Source organism: Manduca sexta, unplaced genomic scaffold, assembly GCF_014839805.1.
Source record: "Manduca sexta isolate Smith_Timp_Sample1 unplaced genomic scaffold, JHU_Msex_v1.0 HiC_scaffold_1753, whole genome shotgun sequence".
Lineage (NCBI taxonomy): Eukaryota > Metazoa > Arthropoda > Insecta > Lepidoptera > Sphingidae > Manduca > Manduca sexta.
Window position 1 is genome coordinate 11457 of NW_023592649.1, and position 21846 is coordinate 33302.

At 34.4% G+C, this 21846-nt stretch overlaps 1 protein-coding gene across 1 annotated transcript; it reads left to right on the forward strand.

Annotated features, from left to right (window-relative positions):
* Nucleotides 1-1905: 1905 nt before the first annotated feature.
* On the forward strand, nt 1906-21427 carry LOC115439793 (DAZ-associated protein 2). The gene is made up of 6 exons (XM_030163787.2): nt 1906-2066; nt 8674-8766; nt 14489-14619; nt 14816-14953; nt 15429-15547; nt 15903-21427. The coding sequence occupies exons 1-6, from the start codon at nt 2051-2053 to the stop codon at nt 15910-15912; spliced, it is 507 nt and encodes a 168-aa protein (XP_030019647.1). The 5' UTR covers nt 1906-2050; the 3' UTR covers nt 15913-21427.
* Nucleotides 21428-21846: the final 419 nt, after the last annotated feature.

Sequence of the window (21846 nt, forward strand, 5' to 3'; positions counted from 1 at the left end):
CATAGGTAGCACAGAGCTCATCAACCACATCGACGCCAGCTTTCGTAGAATTATAAAATGTAATTATCTCTGGTTTCCTTTTTCACCACTAGCAGGATCAATGTTTTGGTCATGATGAAGAGAAGACAATACCAGCACCACTTTAGACCGTTTAGGCATGTAGGAAATAAGCGTCATATCTTTTGGAATGCAAACTGAGTGCTGTATACTTCTTTTCTTTGCGTGGTTATAAAGTTTGGTGGGATTTCTTTTTTGTTTTTACGTAATGTACCTGTAGATGTTAGTTTATGATTTCGTTGCAAATGTGTTACCAGTGGAATGCTCGTGAACCAATTGTCCATTGTAATATTTCTATTACTTTTAGAAATAGGATGCACTAATCTGTCTACAACATCGAAAGCTTTATTACTTTGCAAAAACGGCCCCTCAGGCTGCTTACCGGGATAAATTTCAAGGTTTACTGTATAAAAGTTTTTGCATCAACCAAAGCATAAATTTTGATGCCATATTTCGCAGGTTTATTCGGGATATATTGACGAAATGAGCACCTGCCGCGAAATGCTTCCAGTTTTTCATCGATTGTAAGATACTCATTGGGAGTATAAGTATTTTTACAGTTTGAGACAAACTCTTCAAAAAATATCTAATTGGAGCCAGATTGTCCAGTTGCTTTCGCTCTTGGCGTGTTGTTGCATCATCAAAACGCAAACAGCTTTTGTAAAAAAGTAAAAACGCTGCAAAGACATAGTAGTACTAAAAATTTCCACACCAGTACCATCGGTTCTCCACAAGTCGCTCAAATTTTGGCGATTAGAACGATTTAGTCCAGCCAAGTACAACAAGCCAAACAAAGCTGATAGTTCATCTATAGTTGTTTCTTTCAATAAATACTGAAGCGATTGTTTATTGTTAGACAACTGTCTCTGTTTTATCTTAGCATTAGTATGACAAAGTATTTGTTCCAGCATATTATTATTTATAAAGCGTTTCCAACACTCTATTTCAGTCTTATCATTTTGCGCAATAGGCTTTACCCCAGGTTTTTGTAAAATTATGTTTTCTGACCTTGTGCGAACGTTGGTCCGAGGTGGTTGCGAAGACCATTTGGTGGAATTGTCTTTACCAATATAAAATTGCTGGTTACTTGTTGAAACAATTACTTCTTGCTCATCATCGCTGCATTCCTGTTCCGTATTACTGCCTTGACTTCGCTCTGAAATATGGTCGATTTCACCCTGGTCGTCTGAACTGCACTGTTCATTTTCACTGGCGTCAGCTTGTTCAAATAAGGCTAAGAGTCGACGTTGTTCGCTTTCGTAAGACATGGTTCATAAAATTGTGAAAAACGATATGCAATTTATCAATAAACAATAAAAAACAACAAACACGCTGTCTTTATAAATGTTACGTGGCCATTGTGGCCGGGTATAACTTACCCGCGCGCTCTTTACACACGTTTAAACTATGAGGTAGCCGGAGCAACACTAAATAGAGAAGAGAATACGCAAATAGAGGTCAACGACCGCAGCTACTGTAAAGGACAAAAGACACGCGCATTTTGTTTTAAAATTATGACAGTTTTAAAATGCGTCGGGTATTAGATACCCGGCAACAATGACGCCGGGTTAAATGCGTTTAGACTAACGGCCTTATTTTAACAATTTCATGCAAAGGCATCTTGTCACTAGTCTTGCAAGCAAAGCTTGCAAGGTTCAATATTAGTGGAAGTTAGCTTGCCGTGAATGTATACTCGGTAATAAATGTTTTCGGAAGATAACTTCTGCAAGGATTTTGAAAATCCAAACTCAAACCTTGCTTTGCAATCGATCTAAGTCGATTATAACGAATAGGTAAATTTAAAGAGTTGCAACATCGAAATTGAAAATGGGAGATTTTGTTCATTACTGTTTGCAACATTAGTTGTCGAGAAAATCGTTGCGAAGTGCCTGCTGCGACTACGTTCATAAAATTTCTCGCGTATTTCCAATTTTTTCTCGCAACGCATACTATAAGTCATAGTTTTTCAATCTCCTAAACTATATTCATATAAATGGCAGACAAAAAAGGTATTTATGCATTTATTTCATTATTTTCTTTGTCTTTCTTACGATACATGTTTGACATGTGTAACGTCATTTCTAGGCTTAAAAATTTTGGATATACGTTACAAACAAGTATTATTGCCTTAAAACTAATCAAAATGATGTACTAGCTCAAATTTGGCTAAGTATAAGTATTTTTTGTGTTTTTACACAAATATGGCGCCTTGGATCGATCGAACAAATCCAAGATGGTCGCTATCCTTGGTCGTAAGCGGACTCACGGAATGTGCTAAATTTAGTTTTATTCATCATTAGAGCTGATTCAACGCATCCTAGGTCATTGGCTCTACTTAAATTCCTTAATAAATAACAAAATCACAGACTTTCAATTCCTGATCTTGCCTACATTACATGGATATTGACTTGATTCTACAAACAAAAATTTGATTTACTTTTGATTTTTTTTATCCGTATTTTTGACGAGTTATTATGCTCCTTTTATCGTACAGAATATCTTGTATCTACATATGTAATTGATGGAAAATGAGTACAGTCAGCCAAGATGCATAGGTGGTATGTCAATGCTTACCTAATGCAAATACTACTTCTGTGGAGTTTACCCACAAAATATCAAAATTTAAAGACGAAAGATAGTAAACACACCTTTTATTAAATAATAAATAAGATACATATTCAAAACATATTTTACACCATAAACATTAATAATGCTATAAAAAAATTGGCAATGAAGATTTTGCAAAAGTCCATTTTGCTGTTTCATAATAATGATATGATGGAGATTTTTTTTAACAAAGAACATACTTCTTATTTCTTTGTTCAATGAGGAGTAAATATGCCAGCCATTTGGATATACTCCTAAATCATAGGTTTTCAATATAATGTTTTTTTTTAAAAATACCAATCTATTGGGCCCAGAAGTACACATTTCCTTGTTTCTTGAAGACACACTAGTCCCCGCTTAATTCATAAGTGATGTGTCAATGACTAATGGATGTTTGTATATAAGAGTCAGTGTCTAATTTAGCATAACATAACAATTAATATTCGGCCTTGGTGCGTTACAAATGTCGAATAGTATACATCCAAGCTTTCTAGTTTAGGATATATTATTTATGAAATCAGTTTGGATTTTTAAATTTGGCCAAATAAATAAATAATTTTTTACACTGTTTTGTGTAAGCCAAAAGATTACCAACAAACTTATTATTTTTGTACACAAATACTGCTGCAAAAAATAGTATATTTTGGCTTACATTAACATTGAAGATATAATGTTATTTTTCATAGACATACAAAAGTTTACTATTATTAAATGACTCAATATATAATGCAATTCTCTAATTGATTAAAATTATAATTATTCTTTTGACCAAATTTTTACATTTTCCAAACCTTCCGTGGCTAAGTAAGAGCAAGCCATTAATTTAAGCAAAAAACTGAAAACAGACAATGACTAAAGTTTGTTATTGTCATTTAAGGCAAGTTTGAGACCAGCTGCGAATTGAGGACAAAACTGTCTTGTCACTACTGGGCAATGTTTAAACATTTTTTTAAAATTCACATATTAAAATAAAATAATTACGTATTATGCCAAAAAAATTATGTATTCAGGACAAATATTTATGAATAATAAATGCAAGTTGTATTAACTATTATGCATTTGAAATGTTGGCTGTGTAAAGATTACATATATTATCCTTTATATTATTTTTCTTTGTACTTTACATTGATATTAGAATGCAATTATCAAGGTATAGCAAATGGTTCAATCTCGTCCAAAACATTGCATTATCCAAGTATCCCTAAAGACCAATAGGTGTTGCACATTGGTGACTGCCCATTAGTGGTGGCTTTCTGGACAGTTTGCCCACCGCAGCTCAGTGAGACAGGATGATAATACAAAGTTACCCACGCCCTGCCCCGCTCCCCGCCGCCGCCCCCTCGACAGGTGCCGCGCCCCGCCGCCGCTGTCCTCGCGCGGCCGTCGACTAATCATGTAATGAATCACATAGAATTTTTTCTTTATTTTTCTTTTTTTGGAACAAATAGAAGATACAAATATATATATGATATGTGCGTAACGGCGTGTGGACGATCGTATGTGTTATTTGATTGTAACAAAAAGTGATGATTTTATTGCTGATCTAAACAAAATATCAAAACAATAACTATATAGTTTTTATTTACAATTTTTATTTTAAATCAAAAGGAATTTGTTATGCATATGCAGCAATGTGAATAAAAGGCATATGCTTGTCATAATTTAATAAAAATTGAGTAAAGAGATATTAAAGTCATAACAGCTTATAAGAAAAACTGACATTAATATTTTGTAAAAGCAATCAAGTCATCATAATGTTTTTCTGTACAAATGTGGCAAGTATGTGGGTTTTACAATTAGAGATATATATTTTAAAAATATTTGTTTGGGTGTTTCCATCCCACAAGGACTGTAATGAGATGGAAGCTAATCTGTTGCCTGTACAGTAGATCATTTTGGCTTGACCACTTTGTATAGAGTACAATAAGTCTTTGTGGGGTGAGAAATTATAATACAAGCATACACACTTGCCACATATTTAGTTAACCACTTTTAAAAAAATAAGTTGTTCTAAGTGATCGAGTTGTGCCTTTTAGCTACCAAATGAAGTAAAAAAAGCAGAACTCATAACTAAATTAAGTTGATGTTTTACGCTACTATTTTACTTTGATTTAACTATAAATATTTAGTTCCACAGCTTATTTTTTATTCTTTTTCATTTTTAACACTTTTTGTTTTTAGTAATGATTACTGGTGTGTAAAAAAATTAACCAAAAACAAATTTTCGTCACGAATCAGTAATTATTACTTTTTTGCTAGTTATTTCTTGCACATTCTCATACAATGAGGCAAAATCATAATTTTTCCTGTTCCATAAAAAATTCATTGCCACCTTGCCTCATTGTCTGGGCTACCCTATTATTTTTTCAATGGGGTTAGCTCTTGTTTGTTTTTTTTTTCGTACATAGTTTAAGCTAACTATTTAGAATAATTAACACAAAGTAACTGGCATGATCAACAACTAAGATCTGGGTAGAGATATAGTTGGTGCACATTCTTAATTCCTTTTTCATAGTGAAGATATAAGAACAATACAATTGTCTATAAGTGCATTGTAGAGCACCTACACAGATTAAAAAAAAATGCAATACTAAGTATTACACATTTTGTAAAGATTATCCTTTTTTATGAAAAAATACTGTATCTGTATTATTAATAGTCCAGTTTCATCAACTTCTAAAGAGAAAATTAATTTTTGGTTAACAATAGTAAAATAATAAAATTAATTAATGTTGAAAGCTATTTATATAGCGAATCATGCCACTTATTTTTCAAACTGGATGTTTAAGATTAATTAAACATTCAGGTTGCCCCCACACATTATGTGTTGACTGTGAAGGTGTTACTTTTGTATATGCAAAAATAGTAAAGTTGCATCTTCCAATTGATTATGAAAGTGTGTTAACAATATGCATAAACGAATCAGACGTAAGAATATCAAGAGTGCTCAACATTTTAAAGACAGATATTGTCGATAAAACTAAAAAAAATATGATTCCTTATTTTGTAAAAAGACATCTGGTTCGTGTTTTTAAATGTCCACGAGATATAATTTTGCGGACATTATAAATGTAAGGTGAAGGTAAATTTGGCACTAATAGGCTAAAAATTAATTATAAAAATAAACAAACAAGTTTTTACGTATTAATGCCAATTTTCTAGATGTATGTCTATATTTCACTGATATGTTTAACATTTTGACTCGTGTAATGCTTTTACGTGGCACGGGTCAAAAGACGACCTTCAGCATCTTTCCTTTGAGTTTTAAGCACACAAATATTTCTTAAGGAAACAAAGGAGAGGCTGGGGCCGTAAAAATATATTTAACAGGAATGACACATTGTTAGTGCGTGTGTGATTATAGTAAGGAGGCGGATACAGATTATATATGTATTTTTTTCTGTTTCAAAGATTTCTTCGAACTAGTTTCCTGAAAAAATACACAATATTACAATTTTTTCTTAAAAAACATAATATTTACAACATATTTAGCTAAAATATATTGAATCACCAATTAATCCTATAAAAAACTAAGTAATTTTTATTCGCCAATCTTGTCTATGGTAAAGTACAATAGCATAGACAAATGCATGCAAAAGTAAGCTTAATTGAAGGACAGGGAAGTATGGCAGATGTGAAGAACCTAACATTGTTTCTTATATTATATTCATTAATACACTTACCCCTATATCGAGAACACCAACCTAGGATCCATATTTATCATCGTTTTTCAACTTTATTATACCGAATCTTTTCCAGGGATCCCGATTTTTAGACAATTTAAACGTATTACGCGTCTCTAAATCGGACTATTGTTTTATTTAATACTACAATAGTACGCTACCCTACGCTTAGTGCGATATAAGGACAAAAATTGAGCTTTATAATACCTACAGTATTTTGTGTTCATAAAGTGTGCCATGTGGCATCCAGTTGGTAGTTGTGGAAATAATTTAGTAATTAAATGTGTGGCGATGGTTAATCTACCAGGATTTTTTGTGGTATAAAAAGAGCATTTCATTGAGATTTTGCTGTTTATGAGCAGCTTTTTGTTTTTTGTTTGAAGCATGGATTACTTGTTCTTACTATTTTTATGTTGTTTTTACTTGGTTGCGGCATGTCGTGTGATTGTTTTGTTTAGTTCCGAGTCCACGTTTGCATGCTTCTATGTCCTTCGACGCACTCATCATAGTTTTGATTTTTTGCTTCACTCGCTATTCTAAACGCTTTTAGTTTGAACGGCAAAATTTATATGAAAAAAGTCAATAGGAAGGTTTTTGCCGCAACAAAAAATCTTGGCGCACTCGTCCTAGTTAGAACATTTTGAATAGAACAGAAATATATCATTGGAGGAATGTTCACAATATGTATACACGTTTTTGTCGCCGTCAGTTTTTTGGCGGGCATATACGTTTTTTTGAATTGGAGATGGATGGATCTAATGCAACATAAACAAGCTATCGGTAAAATTAATAAAAAAAAAAAACATGGATTCTTAAGTGTCCATCATCCAGGTCAAAAACGTATATTTATAAATAAAAACATAATATATTATGTATTTGAAAAACTTTTTTATCGTGTGATGATTGTTTTATTTAAGGATTTCAAAGGAAATAATGGTCACATTACACACTGCACTGAGCTTGACTTGCTGATTTTATGAAAAAAACCTACACTTTTTTCACAAAATCTCTTGAAATAATGTGATCATAATATGGAATGCATTGTAAATAACTTTTGGTAGGTTTTCAGCACTCACTGTGTTGGAAATTTTAACTTGACCTACCAAATTATTGTTATTAATTACGTGGACATAGAAAAAAAGGAAAAATATTTTATTCTTACTTTTTTTCTCGTCTGAAAGTTTGTTCACCACACTAATATGAGTTTTTCCAAACAAACGCTATTTTTTTCGTACTTAAATACCACTTTGTTTAGAATAACTCTATGCTGGGTAAATTTTATTTCTTTAGCAACGAAACAGCCGTGTCTTTATATCATGATCTTATGGGTACAATATAAATATAAATCGAAGTACAAAATATATCACATTTTTATTGCTTTTATGTAAAATAGAAATAATGTTTTCCCAGCGAGTGGTATACCGCGTTGTATGGGCATCGCTTGTCGTTAACAATGACGTGACGTGAAAATCGCGCTGACGAATCATACATTGGTTTTCATACTTTGATATTTTTAAAATATATTTTTCCAAAATTTCGTCTGCGCTTAGCCACACTGCAATCTATGTTGTCGTTTCAACGGATACTACCTCATATTTACATGCTTGATTGTGCAAATGTGAGGATAGAAAACGTATCCGTGTTTATTATTTTAAATTTTTGCTACTAATCGTTGCTATAGATTTGATAGATGTCGCCAGTATCAGTTTTACTATCGCATACATTTTATATCATTTATGTTGTATTATTCTGTATAAATAAAATATGGTATGTGTATGTGTGTGTATAAACTGGAGCCATCTATTGATTGACATTTGGAATTACAACTAGCTTGCGTGTGGCGCCACTGCGTCAAGCGTGAATGCTCGGGCTTGGGTTGAGGCGCGCATAAGCGCGAGTGTCGCCCCGCGTGGGCAGAGCACACTAGCACCCACGTCACCTTGACATATATCACTGCTTTTAAAACTACCTAAAAGATATTACATAGTACGATGGTTAATTGATTACGTAAAAAGCAGAGATTTATGGATATCACGAAGCTCCGACAGTAAATGCATCTTAGAAAGACAATTTAGTTTTTTAGCAGTACATTAAATGCAAATACCCCATTTTCCACGTTCTCTTGCTACTGATCGCGCCGTAATACGGTGAAAGACGGTTTTTAATTATTTAAAATGAAATAGTCTGTGTAAAAAAGAGCTTAATGCTGCTAAAGAGCGGAACTGTAATATCACAAGTTAGCTTGCCACTTGCGCTGTCGGAGGTTCGTGGGACGTGAGCAGGCGCGATACCTTGTGGGAAGACTTGAGCACGCGAGTTGTTGCAGTGACGCCACCGCTGGGCGCGTACCCGCAACCACAACCGCCACAGGGCCCGTTCCTGCCGGCACCGCCACACCAGGCTGCGCCACAATATGGAGGTAATTAAGCTAGGTTTACATTGTCAAATTGGGGTTATCACATCAGTAGACATCGACGCACCAACATAAGTACGTATAAATTAAGTAATTTTATTTAGTACTAGCTTTTGCCCGCGGCTCCGCCCGCGTTATAAAGTTTTTCGGGCTAAAGTTTTCCGTTATAAAAGTCACGCTATATATTTTCCCGGGAGCCTATGTTCTTCCCAGGGTCTCAAACTGTCTCCATACCAAATTTTATCCTAATACGTTGGGTAGTTTTGAGTTTAACACGTTCGGGCAGACCGATGCAGCGGGGGACTTTTGTTTTATGATATATTTTTGTAGAACTTTTTAAGAGGAACAATCCCGTCATACATTATTGTTGCATAACTTTAACCGTTTACGCAGCGCATGCAATAGAAGCTCTCAAAACTAATAAATTGTCCCCGTTTTTGCATCATGTTTCATTACTGCTCCGCTCCTATTGGTCATAGCGTGACGATATATAACCTATAGCACTCCAGGAACAAAGGCTACCTAACACAAAAATATTTTTTCAGTTCGAACCGGTAGTTCCTGAGATTAGCGATTACTGCTCCGCTCCTGTTGGGCATAGCGTGTTGATATATATAGCCTATAGCATTCCAGGAACAAAGGGCTATCCAACACAAAAAGAATTATTCAGTTCAAACTCCTAGTTTCTGAAATTAGCCGTTACTGCTCTGCTCCTATTGGTCATAGCGTGATGATATATAGCCTATAGCACTTCACGAACAAAGGGCTATCCAATACAAAATGATTTTTTTAGTTCGAACCGGTAGTTCCTGAGATTAGCCATTACTGCTCTGCTTCTATTGGGTATAGCGTGATGATATATAGCCTATAGCACTCCACGAACAAAAGGCTATCCAATGCAAAAATAATTTTTCAGTTTGGACCGGTAGTTCCTGAGATTAGCCATTACTGCTCCGCTCCTATTGGGTATAGCGTGATGATATATAGCCTATAGCACTCCACAAACAAATGGTTATCCAACGCAAAAAGAATTTTTCAGTTCGAACCGACAGTTCCTGAGATTAGGCATTACTGCTCCGCTCCTATTGGGTATAGCGTGATGATATATAGCCTATAGTACTTCACGAACATAGGGCTATCCAACGCAAAAAGAATTTTTCAGTTTGGACCGGTAGTTCCTGAGATTAGCCATTACTGCTCCGCTCCTATTGGGTATAGCGTGATGATATATAGCCTATAGCACTCCACAAACAAAGGGCTATTCAACGCAAAAATATTTTTTCAGTTCGGACCGATAGTTCCTGAGATTAGGCATTACTGCTCCGCTCCTATTGGGTATAGCGTGATGATATATAGCCTATAGCACTCCACGAACATAGGGCTATCCAACGCAAAAAGAATTTTTCAGTTTGGACCAGTAGTTCCTGAGATTAGCGCGTTCAAACAAACAAACAAACAAACAAACAAACAAACAAACTCTTCAGCTTTATATAATAGTACTAGCTTTTGCCCGCGGCTCCGCCCGCGTTATAAAGTTTTTCAGGCTAAAGTTTTCCGTTATAAAAGTAATAGTTTCCCGGGAGCCTATGTTCTTCCCAGGGTCTCAAACTGTCTCCATACCAAATTTCATCTTAATATGTTGGGTAGTTTTTGAGTTTAACACGTTCAGGCAGACAGATGCAGCGGGGACGTTGTTTTATAATATATTTTTTAGAACTTTTTAAGAGGAACGATCCCGTCATACATCATTGTTGCATAACTTTAACCGTTTACGCAGCGCAGGCAACGCAAGCTCTCAAAACTAATAATTTTCCCCGTATTTGCAACATGTTTCTTTATTGCTCCGCTCCTATTGGTCATAGCGTGATGATATATAGCCTATAGCACTCCACGAACAAAGGGCTATCCAACGCAAAAATAATTTTTCAGTTTGGACCGGTAGTTCCTGAGATTAGCCATTACTGCTCCGCTCCTATTGGGTATAGCGTGATGATATATAGCCTATAGCACTCCACGAACAAAGGGCTATCCAACGCAAAAATAATTTTTCAGTTTGGACCGGTAGTTCCTGAGATTAGCCATTACTGCTCCGCTCCTATTGGGTATAGCGTGATGATATATACTCTATAGCATTTCACGAACAAAGAGCTACCCAACGCAAAAGAATTTTTCAGTTTGGACCAGTAGTTCCTGAGATTAGCCATTACTGCTCCGCTCCTATTGGGTATAGCGTGATGATATATAGCCTATAGCACTCCACGAACAAAGGGCTATCCAACGCAAAAAGAATTTTTCAGTTTGGACCGGTAGTTCCTGAGATAAGCCATTACTGCCCCGCTCCTATTGGGTATAGCGTGATGATATATAGCCTATAGCACTCCACGAACAAAGGGCTATCCAACGCAAAAAGAATTTTTCAGTTTGGACCGGTAGTTCCTAAGATTAGCCATTACTGCCCCGCTCCTATTGGGTATAGCGTGATGATATATAGCCTATAGCACTCCACGAACAAAGGGCTATCCAACGTAAAAGAATTTTTCGGTTTGGACCGGTAGTTCCTGAGATTAGCGCGTTCAAACAAACAAACAAACAAACAAACAAACAAACAAACAAACAAACAAACAAACAAACTCTTCAGCTTTATATAATAGTATAGATTTTAGTACAGTTAGAATTAACTTAAGAGCGTTTACGTGCCGCGCGTGAAGTCAACTATAGGTAATTCTTCGCAACATTCACTCACACAGAGCCGTTGCGTAGCTGTGTGCGTAGAGTTAGCGCGTCGGCTATCTTTATAGTCAGACCAACCAATTTTGATCTTTTCGCTTTAATTATCTAATTGGAATGTAACTTATGATTTATGAATTTATGATAAATGAAGAATTCTATTATTAAATATATAAGAATTCATCATGAAATAGTTTATATGTATCATTTTGTAATTATAAAAAAATAAACATTTTTAACAAATTTTAACGGCAATTTTACAAATTGTTTTTCACTTTTAAATGCAAATGCATTTGCATTTAGAAAGTACCCTTTAGTAAAGTGGAGCTCATCATGAAGCCGAAAGATAGGCACCAGAACTCCGTAATCAGACAATAAATCAGGAAAATTACTGTGCTACGATGTTTATAATGGACCACATAATTACTCCATAGATCTGCAGTTTTTAATATTTAGCGTATTGAAAGTTTAAATTAAGTCATTAGAAATTACATATTGGAATTTATATTTTGAGTCAGAAGGTGTATGTAATGAGATGTCATTTTTAGGTGTATAACTAAAAAGTGAGAAATAAAAGACTTCTTTTTTCGGAAGTTGGTTATATTTTTTGGATAGTTTTTTTTTAATAGGTATTGCTATATATCATATCAGAAACGATCACGATGGAGGAAAATGGCGTCAGATTTCTGTAACCACCCTCCCCTACCGACTACTGCAGTCGCCCACCTACTAACCACAGAGCGCGCTGGTGCTACCGTGGCCCGCACGATTCTAATAGTTGGCCGCCAATACAGCGGGTACCGCATACAACCGCGCACCCCGCGGGCGTAAAACGAGTTTTGAAATGTGCGTTTAGTCCATTGAAATGTTACAATTTAAGGACCGAATATTGCATTTCTTGGAGGACACAATTTTATTTTTGGGCCATGTGTGGGGGGTCAATAGAAGCTTAACCTCAAGTTTGTGGGGTCGCCACCCTTGTCCTCCGGCCGCCATCTTGGAAAAAGGGGTGAAAACACTTTTTTCGCGATATCTCGGAAACTATACGTCTTACAAAATTTTTGTAAAGCCATAATTTGTAGCAAATTGTTTTGCCTGCAAATATGTTTTTTTCTCCTTTATCCCCAAATGGTAACTCATACCTTTTCTACCTGCATAACATTCGATAAGTTAAATTTGGTAAGTTCTATGGCAAAGAAAAGAGTTAGGTATAAATAAGTAAAGTTGTACGAATTTAACAAAAAAATTGTAATAATATATTTACAATAAAATAAGTTAAACATTTTGTTTCGACCGGATTCTCATGAGCATTGACGAACCCGGTAAACTTTGGAGCGCTGTAACAGCGTTTTAAATGAATGAAATAAAAAAAAAAAATATAGGGAACAATTTTCCTCAAAAGATCATTTACAAGTTAGTTTGAGGTAATTTTTTGTAAAATAAAAAGTTATAGAGCAAAAAAGAAAACTTTTATAAACATTTTCTCACATTTTTGCTTATAACTTCTTTAATTTTTAATTTAGGGCAAAAAGTTATATAAACATATTTGTAGGCAAAACAATTTGCTACAAATTATGACTTTACAAAATTTATGTAAGACGCATAGTTTCTGAGATATCGCGAAAAAAGTGTTTTCACCCCTTTTTCCATAATGGCGGCCAGGGGACAAGGGGGGCGACCTCACAAACTTGAGATTAAGCTTCTATTGACCCCCGACACATGTTCTAAAAATAAAATTGGGTCCTCTAAAAAATACAAAGCTCATGTAACATTTCAATGGGCTAATTGTTTTTAGCTTAAGGTTCAATTTTTTTCCTTCGAGTAACTATGCTCAAGTGTTTAATGAGTAAAAAGCAACAACCATACTACAGACGCATGTTATAACATTAGTACATCAATCTTTTAGCTTTTGCTTTAGCCGAAGTTTCAGCGTTGTTACGTTTCCTTTTCTTGCCTAGAAATAGCTTTACTTCCCATTGTGTCTGAAACATAATAATATAATAATAATTTATAGTAACTACTAAAATTATTGTCAATCATTAAAGAAAAAATATTTTACTTACTAAAGTACTAAGATGTGGCAATCACTGTATACACGTGACTATTTTTCTACGCACAGCAAAGTCCAACTGGAGTCTCGCCGGAGCGACGAGCGATACGTCCTCTCTCTAGAAAGCCTCAAGGCGGACTAATTTGAAACGATTTGCGCGTTGCGTTTTATAGTGGTATTTAAAATATTTATAGAAAAATAACAGAACTAATTTTGTAGAATTTTTAAATTGTATGTTTTAAGGAGATGTTCTTCTATTATAGTAATCCAATATTATATTCAATTAAGTAAGATATAGTGATAAAAAATCATTTAAATGACCAACATTTCTGAAATTTTCGAATTCTTTGAATTATTATTTCTCATGAATTAAACATAAAAAGATATTTTTTCTCTACTAACTTTTTTCTTCAGGATCTTTTTAGTTAGATAAAAATAATATATTGTTATGTTCCTTAGTGGTTTAAGATATTTTGAGCTTCGAAATAGACGTTCGAAGCGCAAATTTGAAAACCTCTGTTCAGTAATCATTAAACAATTTACAAATACTCAATAAATCTAAAAATTTTCTCTACTAACTTTTTAGACAACAAAATTTTCTATAATAATTACTAATTCATATGTTTTTAAAATAATGTTTTGATGGATATTATCTCCTTCGAAAAGTGCTGTTTTTGAGACATACGGCGCGCGGATGCGTAAACGCTCTTAAGGACAGGAAGTATAGTAGTGACTAGTATTTGTAACATAGTAATTTATATTTAAACACATTCTATTTATATCACATTGTATTTCCGCATACACAATACAGCATTGCTTCAGATTTTGCCACTCAAGACACAACTTTCTAGTTATTGATTCTTAAAAAGAATGTCTTAACTGAAGCCGGATATACTTATAACACTTTTTACATACGATTGGATGTTTTTATATTTTTGTATGACACTACAGTAGCTGGAGGTTCGCCGTATGGCGTGACGTTCGGAGGTGCTGGGGCAGGCGCCGGTGGGGTGTACGCACCGCCTCCATACGAGCAGCTCCAACATCACCAGGCGATACCGGCGCTTAGCCAGCAATTACCGGTGAGTCTTGTACCATCTTCGAGCCCGTTATATTTCTTCAAAATACTTTGCTATGTTGTTCATCTTGGGAAGTGTTGTTGAGTTAATCAGTAATATTTAATAAATGGCCTAACCCTATCTATACCTGGCACATATTTATTTGACTACATGACACTATTTTATGTATTGTATGTAATTATTGGTACATGTTTGACAGATGTACAGCCCGGCTGCGGCGATGTATGCAGCTGCCGCCGGTTACCCGGGCTACATTGGCTATCCAGTGCAATACTATCCGTACTATCCGGCTGTGCAGCCTTCGATACAGCCACTGCGGCCTACCATCATGATTCCTGTACGCATAAATTTGCATTGAATTCCTTATAATTCTCAATGTCGTTAAAGTGCGCCGAGCCGAAAAAATCTATTAACATTATTTCGCTTGAGTTTCTAATGCGTTCATTAGCAACACCACCGCGCATCTAAAATAAATGCGATTTTTGTCACATCGTCACCGAGCTGAAATATTTAAGCTAAGTACTAGTTTCTTCTCGAAGAACAGATGGCCGTTGGGGTCGAAAGGTTCTAGAGTGGAGGCCACGTACAGGCAATCGAAATGTCCGACGCCCGCCTACAAGGTGGACGGACGACTGGCTAAGGTCGCAGGAAGTCGCTGGATGCAGGCCACTTCCAACAGGTCGACGTGGAGATCCTTGAGGGAGGCCTATGTTCAGCAGTGGACTTCTTGTGGCTGAGATGATGACTAGTTTTTTTCAGGTTTTATGTTTGTTTACATTTTATGATATTTTTATACCCTGGTTGTTTTGTAGAATGGTTTCGAAGCTGGCGGCAGATTCGAGGGGCTGGCACAGACGCTGCTACCTCCCGCGCCACCCGGCGTACCCCCTTCACCCGCGCACCTTGCTGCCATACAGCCCCACCAAGTGCTGTACGTATTGAATTTAAATGGAAAAATTATTACATTTACCTACCAAATTACCCGGAACAACCACGAGAAATAACAGGAAGTCTTAACGATTTTTTACATAAACTCTGTCATTTATCATTATTTTTTTGCGTATGTATTTATTAGTTACATGCAAGCATGAACTGTCGTATGTTTAAATAAGTCCCTCGACTAAAAATACATGCTGTATCATATTTTGTAATAATTCTTCTTTTTTATGTAAAAATTTTTTTTGATTCAACAGTAGGCAACAAACCAATTTTTCCCCTTTTAATTATGATTTATTTACTGCGTCCAACTGATGTTTTAATAATTATCAATGTGGTTTTTCTTGCAGGTGGCGTTAAGAGGGCCGAATGACCCACTGCCAGGCGAAGCCGACGACGACTACATAGCGCGGTAACATTGTTTATCTGTGTCTTTACAACTAAAAACGGTTCCATCAGCGTTATACTTATTTCAACCAAATACTCGTTGAAACATTTTATGTTTGCAACTACACGGTATCATCCAACAATAATGTGTAATATTGACATTTTCCGTCATCAATAAAGGCAGGGCAAATATTATTTCATAGAGTAAATAGGATTATTTAGAATTACAGCATAATAATAATATGAAAACCACATACTATATACATGTTATTGTGATACAAAATAAGTCAATAATTTAGTTTTTGCTTCATAAACTTACATTACTGAATCTATTAGTAGTTACAGTAGTATATCAATAATCAAATAAAATTCAAATAATATAACTTTCGGAGCTTGTTTCTTTGTAAAGCGACACAGACATTCGGCACAAATGTAAAGTGATAATGAAATTTTAATGTAAATACCGTCGATGAATGTCAAACAATGATAAATGGAACGCGTCTATGTGTGAGTCGGGTTGTCGGTGTTATATCATCTTAGCCCGATACATGTAATTAACTGTGATGTTGAAGGCGTGCGCTCTGTTGTCCGCCGTATTGTTTATACTATATTATTTCTAAAAGTTACAAGTTATTTTATTAAAGCAAAACTTGTATTGGCAGTCTATGATTTTTAAAATGTGATCTCTTATTTGTAAAGACTGTATTTAAATATTGTAAAATGAAAATATTTGCGTGATATAAAAACACATGAAAAGATGCAATTATATTTTCAAGAGATTTTTTTTGTCGCAAAGCATCACATTTGATATTAGTACCATTTATAAGAATTCCAAATATATATAAAAGTTTGACTAATTGTTTCTAGGTGTATGCAATTCAGCAGTTTTGCGCATTTCTATTGTATATCAGCCAAAGATCTGTCGACTATTTTATGAACTTATTACATCATTAGTTATGGCATATTATGCAACCACTAGTGAAGCTCTCTATATTATTATTTTAAATAAAGGTTTAATGCAAGTTAAATTTATTACTTCAAGTAATAATACACTGTTTAAAGAGGTTTAGAACCTTATCAAAGAAAACATACTATGTTATGAGTACGCGTGGGCGTTACTTTTATGAATGCTGGCAAAGTTAATATTATTTTTTACGTCGAATAACAAAACGAATAGTTGAAGAAAATATAATATGAGTCGCTGCAATATAAAATGTTCTTTTACCCAATTATGGGGTATTCCATAAATATATATGGCTATTAAAACAATGTATTTGTATAAGAAATACAGCATTATAATGTCAGGGACCCCAGTGGTGTGGTATGCAAGATAAATTTTAAAAAATTAAGCTTGGTACTGTTGCATGGTGTACGGCAGAGCGCACGCGAGCTACGCCCCTCGGCGTGTATCTCAATGCTATAGTATTATAGTCGGTGGTTTGTGGCCGAAGCCACGTGTAAACTCTAGTATAGAATGTGGCGACGACTTGTGATCTGCTCTTAGGATCATTATTTCTGTATATTTTGATGATTTTCCATATTAAATATGAGGAATTTAAGTTTTTCCATAATCAATATTCATTAATGCTTGTGTATCACAATTTATGGGATTATTCAAAATGTGTTAAAAAAATATTGATTATAATATAACTTAAACATGGATTAAATATGAAAAAGTTCAGTATATCTTTGGTATAGTTTGGATTTAAAATTTGTTGTTTATTTTTATGACATACATTTTCAGTTGTAAGTTTTCTTTAGATTTTGATTTAGAACATTTAAATGCATTTTGTTAGTTACAAATTATTGTATATATTTTCATTCATAGGGGCTGTGTACCTATTGTTTTCTTCCAAAAATATCGTAAATGTCATCAAGGCAGTATATTCGTAAACTTTCTATGAACTTTCCAGTGTACGAGTACATCACAAGTCTTTGTCAACCAGTTATTAATAATAAAAAAGAAATATATTAAAAACATGTGGTTGTGCGTGACACGTGCGTGCGTGCGAGCGGGATGGGCGATGTGTGTGAGCGAGAGCGAATGTTTTGTTTCTATTTGTTATATACGGCAAGTGTTGGAACGACACGGTTGAACAAGACAATGCTGAGGCGCTACCATAATTAATATACACGCAAAAATGATTTCTACTATTGAAATTATATAGTCTTAACTCGATTATCAAAGAGCGAGAGCATTTGATACTCGCAAATATGGGGTAATGTTTTTTAAGCGTATATATATTAACTTTATCTTTCTATATTAAAGTTTGAAAGATATGGCATTATGATCTTAAAATTCATACAAATAAATTAAATGTTTAATCATCTGAGTAAAAAGAGAACAATTCTTACGTTAATACCGTCGTTTCCATTGGCTGCGCCTCATAATTGCCGAATAGACCAAACAGGTGTTGGTGTTTTCAAAAGGTAATCAATACTATGGCAGCGTTTATGTGCGCGTATTATTAAAATGCTTATCTTATTGGTTTATTATTGATAAAATTTATTAAGTTCTTATTGATTATAATTCCATGATGAAAATCATGGCCGTTAAGAGGTTATAAATAAAATAATTCGTAAGTACAAATATTGTTTAAAAATATTAGAAATACAAAGATAGTCAGTAAACCGCGAAATAATAGTTTAGTTCGTATAATTGCGTTGCCGCATAAGTGCTGCCATATCAAACGAATCTTTTTTAACTTAGTTAAGACTTATAATCCAGTACGTCGTTGAGACATGATCTTTTTTTACAATTGAATGGCCTTTCTGTGCGAGGAAGGCTGCATCAGAATCTCACTTAGGTGTATAAACTTCTTACACAGGGCAGTATGTGTTTAGCTAAATTTACATACCGTACGTGCTGTCTGATTGAATAAAGTAAAAGCTTGATAGTATGGTATATTCCCCTTCTTACGTTAGTTGCAATTTTCTTAATACACTGGTAAAACAAGTAAATTATGTCTTATCTCTTATATTGAATCAACAAAATATATTTACTATAGTTGTTTCGTCTTCAGTGGCTTAGGACATTGGCCATCCACGATTAAAATTTAAAAGTCTGATGAATCTTGTCCTTTTTGAGCCATTAAAACCACGGGTTATACCCACATCGTGTACGGACCCGAGCCACGAAATATTTCGGCAATGACTTGTTATTTTACAACTATAAGTATACATATGTATACTTATAGTTCTTTTGTCTATTGATATATATTGATATATATCAATAGACAAAAGAATCGTTTTGTGGATTGATAGAATAAGTACTTGCTGCTTATAACGTTCATATCTCAACATTTGTAATTTACATAAAATACACGTAAACGTGTTTCCAATTAAATGTAAACTAATCAGTGCTAGTTTCTTATAAACTTTCTTGATCCATAAATCAGTTGCGATTTAGTATATCAAAACATACTAAATTGAGAATATACAATATTTTATAGAATATAATGTTGTTCTGTTATGGAATATTCAGTGAACTAACGGGTATTACATATTTGAATATGTGCACGCGTTTTGTGCAATCAGAGTACGAGAAATATTCGTACATTGCCTACGAATGTGAAACGCTCGATAGTTATACGGCGGGATGGTGTCATGGTAATAAAACATGTAACATTGGGGTAAATTCATATGTTCTCTATAAACATCATTTTTATTGTGGATGCCAAAATTGAACTTACACTAATTAAAAAAAAAAGAAATTATGCAAAAAATATAATCTGAAGATGACGAATTCACAATTGAAACCTGTATACAATTTACCCCAACAGTGTATTTACCCCATGTGTGACACTGGCTAGCCGTCTCGATGGATTGTAGATCTTTTTCTACTAGTTTGTATTTTATTCCTTTTTTATTGTATTTGAATATTTTTTGTTAATGGAATCATGTTGTTGACTTGGCGGTTTGCATGTGGAGTTATGTAACAGTCGGTACACTACGGGCGTGTTCAGTTTGAAAATTATTGACTATTACTTAGTTTGAACAGGTGTTCATTCTAACAAAATTACTTTACAAATTTTTCTCCTTTAATATTTTGTAAGTCTGCACGACTCCTTAGAAGTATATATTTTGATTTGTTATAGTTTAATTCAACATTTAATAACATATTGAAGAACTTTTTACCGGAATAAATCGATCGAAAACATTCGACACTAGCATTTAATGTATAAAGAAATACAGTATTATTTTGTAAATGATGCCTTTAATGAACATGTCGATCTGTTTTTGACGATCATTTCTGTCGTGTTGTTAAGTCATCATTGAACTGATATCGTGGATTTATTATATTCTGATACTCTAAAAGTATCCTTTTATTTGTTACTGTTGCTATTTTAATGACACATGATCTATAAGTTAGAATACTACAAATGGTTGTTTAGCAATGAATGAAAAATATATTTTCTAAACCAAAATGAACACCTGATCTAAATAATTTTCTTAACTTACGAGCATTTTTATTGTAAGTCTTATTTTCTAGCCATAAATAGGTAAACTCAAATCATGTAATAATATAAGTAAAACAACAGTTTGAGAAAATTCCGACGTAAGCCCGAAATATTGTTTAGGCCTGGGTTTCATAGGGGCCGCTCGGTCGATGTGAAACACTTTTATCTGCAAAATATTATTTCCATGACGTGTAAGTTAAAGATGGAATCGATTGATCAATGTCCAATATACAATATTATTACTTCAATAATTACTTTTTAGAAGATACTTCTTTCTCTTTATAAAATTACGTTCAACCATTTTGACAAATGTTCACTGTTGTTTCGCTTATATATGGAATTGTTTAATTATTTCCTCTCTTACGAACCTGTATTGTTTTGAGTCTATCTGTATTGTCATATTTCAACATATTGTAATCGAACATCAAGTTATAACTTACACGCCATGTGAAATCCCACACTGCGCCCAATTTACGCAATCGTCGCTACGGCAGTTACATGGATGAATATCCTACGTCCACTTTGCCATTTATCTGAATATTGTACTATGCATTTATTGTATCTGCCGTAGCGATTAAACGTGTTCTTGGACTGTTTATTTGAACAATGTGGATTATAATTAGTTCGTCTTATAAATACTGAAATTTGAAGTGTAACAGTATAAGCTAATTTGCATAAGTGCAAATGATTAGTCTTATATTAATAAGACTACGAGGTCCTACCTCTTAGTCAAGTTGTTTGGCGCCGGATATCAGTGTAGTCGCGCTCATGTATTTTAACTTAGCTGTGTCTCACTTTAACATTTCAAACTTCACATTGTACCGTCCAGAAATACGGGATTAGCGTAAGCGGGGCCAGTCATAGCATTGTAGACTATATTTCAAGTAAATAAAGTCGCAAATGCGATGTACGCGAGTAATGTAAGTGTAAGTGGGTTTTGCTCAAACGCGTGAGTGTGCAGACTTGAGTCACGTGCAATATTATAGCATAATTATTATTTTGTTTCCAATAAAATTGTCAAAACCGAAGTTTTATTTTATTTATTTAGTTAGTACCCTTTTTACTCTGAGCTAGTGCGCATTATACTTATTGACAGAGCTTGAAATACGCGTTTTTACCTAGTTATGCAACCCGGCACCCCTATTTGCCATGTATGTGTGTTCCATTCCATGATGTGATAGAGGGCGAACCGATCGCCTTATGGGGCAGAAATATCAGACTCCAAATTAAAACAGCAATTTCGCCCAACTTGAGTTTTTAACCCAGGACCTAAGGGCGGTGTTAGCACACACAATACTACTTCACCGAGGAATCAAACACATCATCTATACTTATAATAAATCTGTAGAGAGGTCAATTCTGTACATGAAATATATTTCCAAAATAACTGGGGGTGATTAGGGATCGATACTGATGCCAAAATGCAATTAGTAAAATTTTTGTCTCT

Bases quoted from the DNA above. Each gene is read 5' to 3' on its own strand.
- LOC115439793 (XM_030163787.2), top strand. The intron at 14,620-14,815 runs GTGAGTCTTGTA...CATGTTTGACAG, and splicing joins CGCTTAGCCAGCAATTACCG to ATGTACAGCCCGGCTGCGGC. The intron at 14,954-15,428 runs GTACGCATAAAT...GTTGTTTTGTAG, and splicing joins GGCCTACCATCATGATTCCT to AATGGTTTCGAAGCTGGCGG.